This window comes from Egretta garzetta, unplaced genomic scaffold, assembly GCF_000687185.1.
Source record: "Egretta garzetta isolate BGI_Z169 unplaced genomic scaffold, ASM68718v1 scaffold287, whole genome shotgun sequence".
Taxonomy (NCBI): domain Eukaryota; kingdom Metazoa; phylum Chordata; class Aves; order Pelecaniformes; family Ardeidae; genus Egretta; species Egretta garzetta.
Genome location: NW_009260435.1, coordinates 8,308,852 through 8,314,769, shown reverse-complemented (window position 1 = coordinate 8,314,769; position 5,918 = coordinate 8,308,852). Strand labels below are relative to the sequence as shown.

General features: G+C 39.2%; 1 protein-coding gene across 1 annotated transcript in view; it reads left to right on the top strand.

Moving 5' to 3' along the window:
• Positions 1-5,206, top strand: part of LOC104130772 (myocardial zonula adherens protein) — a 55,764-nt gene extending 50,558 nt beyond the window's left edge. Inside the window, exons 13-15 of the mRNA XM_035899539.1 lie at positions 387-1,082; positions 1,740-1,962; positions 2,916-5,206. Coding sequence (XP_035755432.1) covers positions 387-1,082; positions 1,740-1,962; positions 2,916-3,053 — 1,057 coding nt within the window. The 3' untranslated portion in view covers positions 3,054-5,206. The remainder of the gene's footprint in view (positions 1-386; positions 1,083-1,739; positions 1,963-2,915) is intronic.
• The last annotated feature ends 712 nt before the right edge of the window (positions 5,207-5,918 follow it).

Here is a 5,918-nt window from a genome sequence, read left to right as displayed (position 1 = left end):
CGTTCAAATTGCGCGGCTTGTGTGGTTTTACAGCCTGTGGGCGTTCACAGTAACAACGGTATGGTTATTTCTGGGGATATGGACAAAAAAGTCTGTGCACTCCGCTTTGATGAAAATACTAAACGAAATTTGCCCTCTGCGCTTTTCAGAGCAGCAGTTCCAACTTTGAGCAGAAAAAAAATGTAGCTGCTTTATTACAGTATACGTCTGAGACTGCAAGTGCTTTGTGTCTTACCACTGTTCAGAAGTCTAGTATTGAAATAAGAAACTTAATGTTGGGATGAGAAACCTGCCACCTTAACTATTCTAATAAAACAGTTCTCTATATCAGATTGCAATAGGATTTTTTATACCTTGTTAAATATTTTTATTTTGTTTTGTCTTAGGAAATTCATTGCTAGGCTTCCAGATAAGGGTAAGAAGATCTCTGATTTTGCTGAAAAGCTGACGCTTGCTATTTTACAAGAGGAAGAATTAGCAAGGACGGCTGAGCTGTTATCTGCTGTCAGGTTGGAGTTTCAGGTGAAACAGGAAGAGATTAATACAAGCAAACAGCAAGTTATCCTAAACGAGGACACGCTAAACTGTAAAGATTCCACAGTCTTTAATGACAACTCTAATATTAAAGAAGCTTCTGAGATTTCTTCCCAAAGGCAGGAGGTAGAATGTATTGAGCAAGATGCCACAAATACAGCTCTAGAAAATCAAAGGACTCAGAGGAAAAATGATAAAGACAAGACTGTTACAAAAGATCAGAAACTTTGTGAAGTCGTCTCCAAGTCAGCCACAAGCAGTCATCTGACAAATGATCAGCAGGTATCTCAGAGCAATGCTGAGGTTGGTGCAGAAAGTACAGCTGCTTTGGACAACAGTAGTGACGCGTTGGTTGATGCCTTTCAAAAAGTTACAATTGTAGATGGCAATAACAGTGATGAAAAAGTATTGGAAAAAGATGAGAATGTGGCTAAACATAAGGGCAATATCTTTGGAAGCCGGCACCCCAAGATACCACATTATATTGAAGTTCTAGAGTCTAGAGCCAAGAACCCAGTCATAAAAAAAAGCAAATTTAAAACAAATGTGTAAGTATGATGGAATAGGAAAACACTTTGTGAAATAATTTGACTTGTACAAAATTGGAAATGGTACAGAATAAGCATGGTGGGTTTATTTTCTTGTGCCAATGAAAGAGTTTTAAAGTCCTATGGCATGTGAGGTTAATATATTGGCTTTTTAGCATTAAGTGCCACAGAGTCTCAATGTTGAGTGGTGAAACAGTTGTCATGAATCTTCATAGAGTTTCATAGCTTAAGCTCCGAAACTATTAAACAATTGGCAACGCTTTCTCGTGGATCTATTCTAGAACTTGTAGAACTTTAATAGCAGGCAGCCTTTTGCTTTTCCTGCACCTCTAGAAAAATTACAATTCACATTGTCTGTACTGGTAGTGGTACCAGTTCATATTTCGTGTGACTCCCAAAGCGTTGCTATTTCATGCTTGCTAACTAATTGGCATACCTTTTTTGTTCACTGTCTAGAGTAACTTGTCATATTGCCTCTCTGCATAGAAATCTTTTTCGTTTTTCTGAGCACTGCTTATTTTTTATTTTTTTATGGTGTCATAACACTTCAGATTTCTTTTCAACTCTTAATGTTGAAAATAAGAAGTTTTGGAACTCAAGGTGTTCAACCTTGTGCTGCAAATTTGGGTCACAACTTTTATGTTTTATCTCTTCCAGATTATCAGGAGAGCAAAGTGGATCATCACATGGTTCCTCATCCAGTCAATCACCTGGGGGATTTGGCTCTCCAATTACTACTGAAGAAAGGCGACTTAGAGATAAGAAACATTTAAATGACATCACAGCAGCTCGGCTGCCACCGCTTTACCATTCCCCTGCTAAGCTATTATCCATAGAGGAGTCCATAGCAATTCAGATACAGCAAAAAGAAGCTTATGAGGTAGGAATTGAAGATTTGGTCTGAAAAATAAGTATATAATTGGGACCACTCCTAAAAAAGCAATCATAAAGGAATCTTTTCATACTGATGAATTTGATAATGAAATTGAGATGGGCAGGCTTTGAGGCACTTTTTCTTGTATTTGATTCTTTTAATGATACAATTAAATAATGTATTAATCCCTTCTGAAACTCCTTTAATTCCTGCATTAAACAAAACCTAGTGTTATTTGTGTGTTGATTGTGCTAACCTCATTGCACTCACTTCACCTCGGACTAGAAATTTAAATGTATACCTTGCCTGTTAGTCTTCAAAGGCTTTTTTAGCCCTTGCATAAATGAAGGCCTAGCAGTATTTGTTATTCTTAAAATATGCAAATATCTGCATTCACTTTTATTTATGCTGTGCCTGAAGAATCCGAGTTCTGAGGTTCCTTACATGCTGTTGTAATGCGTTTTGATTTTGACTTGCCAGCTAGTGCCAAGCTATGTTTAAATTAGATGCTATTGTAAAACTGTTGCTGGTTATTATTTTAAAAGCACTTGCTAATTTACTCATCTTGGCACTTTAAGGGAGGTAATGTATTTGGAAAATGAGGACAGATTTTTTGCAGAGGTTGGTGAATGACAAGCATTGCTGTTGCTATGTGGTTACTGTGCACAGCTGCTCTCTTAAGTGAACTGATTTTGTTCTGTTAAAGCTGACATTAGTATGTACAAGTGAGGACTGCCACATGGGGAATTTCTTCAAATATTAATAGCACAGTTATATCCGAGTGTGAAAAGAAGCCTGAAATTTATTTGCTAGTTACTAAAACTTTTAATTAAGCCCACTCTAGAATTACTAATATTATTATGTCAATCTTATACTTTAGCTCTTTCATTACCAGGATAAAAATGACAAATGAGCATTTTTCCTAACTTGTGTCCTTTTTTTTTTTTCCTTTTACATAGGAAATGCAAGCCAAGCTTGCAGCACAGAAGCTTGCAGAGAGATTGAATATAAAAATGCTCAGGTTTGAACCAGAGGGGGAGGCCTTGATGCAATACAGAGAAGTGAGAGATGAAGATTATTTTTCAGCAGAGGACTGAATTCAAGAAGGGATGTCTGAGGATGAGCCACGTAACTGATCTTTATGCAGTACTTCTTAAAACCCAAACATGGATATTGAGAATGCTTGATCTAGTCAGTTTTTTTCTTAAAATTTTAACATTACAGCTATTGGAAGGGTTCAATATAAACCTCATAAATATAAGTGTTATTAAGTGATAACCCCAGTGTTATTTGGGGACTGTTTTGAGCACTTTGGGCAGTTAATCCTTGTGGAATGCCCCATAGTTTTCAGCTACAGCAAAGTGAGCTCTTTAATATACTTTTGCAGGCTATGATGAGTCATCTACAAGAGAAATTTTCTTCTGCGCAGAAATGTGATTGCAAAGGGCATCAGCACACATGTCCATTAAGTCAGCTAAGATGCCTGTGAACTGCTCGCACGTATGAAAGCTCTTGTCTTGTATAAATGTGAGATACTTCCTTTATCTGTTTAAGATTAGCTTGCTTTTACCGTACAGTGAAAATACATGCCCAGACAGCTACAATAAATACGTGATAGGCTGTAAGTTAACTTCTTGTCACATGAGAACTTGTTTCTGTGCCTGCACCTTAAAATAACACTTTCTGCCCTTATGTTGTAATAAATAGGTTAAGAATTTCAAGTTATTTTGTAACTCAAATTCTGTTTGGGCTTTAAGGGACTCTGCTGTTCCATTTTTGAAAGCACATAAAGAGATCAAGTTAATCTGAAGACTTCAGTATTTTTATTAAAGGTCTTGGTGTTTTTTCCATATTTTTGTACACTGCTTTCGTACTTTGGAATACTATTTTTTCATAGTCTGATACTGTAAATTAAGAGTTCCACCCTCTGGTTTTCTTGGAGAAAATATTCTGTGTATTTTGCAGTTTTAGCTGTTCTTTGAAGATAAAAAAACATTTCTTCTTTACAATAACCTTTTCTGCCTTTTATATGAATTTTGAAAGATAAGGAACACCTGAGAAATATTTCACAATGATATTCCACTGTCAACTAGGATATTCCAGCCCTAGTAGGAGTTCAGAAAGTTTAGTTTTTTAGAAAGAAGACAAAACCTCAGAGATTCCTTGCATAGCCTGGTAACAGCTGTTTTCCGAGACGCTGCAGCGGCAGTGTGTGCTCTCCCTGGATGCGTACATATTCCTGGAGGAGTGGTGTCTCTGGAAACCAAGGGTGCTCCAGATGTTTCAAAGAACTGCATGATGTCATCTAGAAATGGGGGATGAAAGTCTCTGCCCCTTCTTGAGCGCATACAGCACTTTACTAGCAGGCAGTAACTCTCTCCCAAACGCTCCGCAAGCTCTCCCAGGTAGTGCCTGTGGCACAGTCCACACTGGCAATGCAGTCTGACAGCTGGAACTGCTGCTAAGCTAATAGGTGTTATTTTTTGACTAGCTCATCTGTGGTGCCTCGTTCCTGTACCCTTTCCTCTCACAGCTTTCTTGTTCTCATTGTTCATTGGTTTTTCATCAGCTGTCTGCTCTTCCCTTTTCCTTATGTCACTAAAGCAAATTCATATTCTGCATCCCTGCACCACCCATTCCCTTTCATATGACTTATTGCTCCCTGTATCTGCATTTAAACTTCTGCCACGTGTCACACATCCTCCTGCCATTGCTATCTTCTCTTGCTTTCTGTAACTCCATTTAAATACCAGCTGTGCACCTGGGCACCTTCTACATACCTCAGTCACTTGAGTATCTTGCAGACCTGAATGTGTTTTTGCCACAGCTGCCCTCCTACTGAGGCTTTCCTTTCTTGTTTCTTATCTTGGTTTCAGACTGTGCAAGTGTTTGTCACTTCCAGGCCTTATAGCCTCCTTTATACCACTTTATCCTGGGTTTTTTCTCTCTTTGTGTGTGTGTGCACTCCTGCTTCATCCTCTCAGCTTCTCACCATCACTTCTCTTTGTCAGCACTGGTTTTTGGCACACTTCCAGTCATTCACATTCATCCCTCAGCATCCGTGTTGATGACCCATCTGATCCCTCAGTTATAAGTATTTCTTCCCTTAGTGTCCTCCTTCAGCGTGTGGCTCTGACTCCACAGGCCAGGGGAGCGCTCTCCTCTTGTGGATGCGGTTCATCTCGGATCACCATTGTCCATGCTACCACCTGCTCGTCCAGCTGGGTCTTGTCATCAGTCCTGCTGTTAGGTCAGTCTGTTGTACTGCTTAAGGACAAGAGCCCTCAGAAGCATATTGGGTTTCCCTTCATTGTTGCATGAAGCACAAGTTACCACTTCTAGGGCTGTTTGCATCTCTCTGTCTCGCGAAGATCATCACCCTTGTCCCTGTACTGACGGTGCTGTCACACCTTTTAAGTTACTGTATGTGGTTTTTCCATGCTAAAGAAATTTACACAAAGCTACACAGTTAAGAATTTGTTTGCTAGATTACTGAGATCGAGCTCAATATAGGCTTCTGCTGACCACTCTCTTACGATAACTAAAATTACGCTCTTTCCGTGACGCTTTTAAGGTTTCCTGTTCCTTTCTAAACTCTGTGAAGCTGGGGCAGTTTTCTTGGCCTGTACTTCGATAGCATTGAACATGTTGGGACTTTGCCAAAGTGGATCCTGTAAATGGGCAAACTTCTCCCTTAAGGAGAAAAAAAATCAAGGTAGTAACAGGTGAAGTGCATTATGTATTTGTTACACAACTAGCAGCTGTTCAGCTCAGTGCTGGGGGAGTCCTTATGGAAGAGAGTGCTGCGTGAATACACAACCAAGGTGAAGGTATGAATTTTAAGTTATTGCTGAAGGTTCTGTATTACTGAAAAACCTGAAGGCTTTCATGGGGGGTTGTTGGTCCTAGGTTCTCAGCATAGGTATGTACTTTGAATTAAGATTTTGTGAGTGATAAGAAAG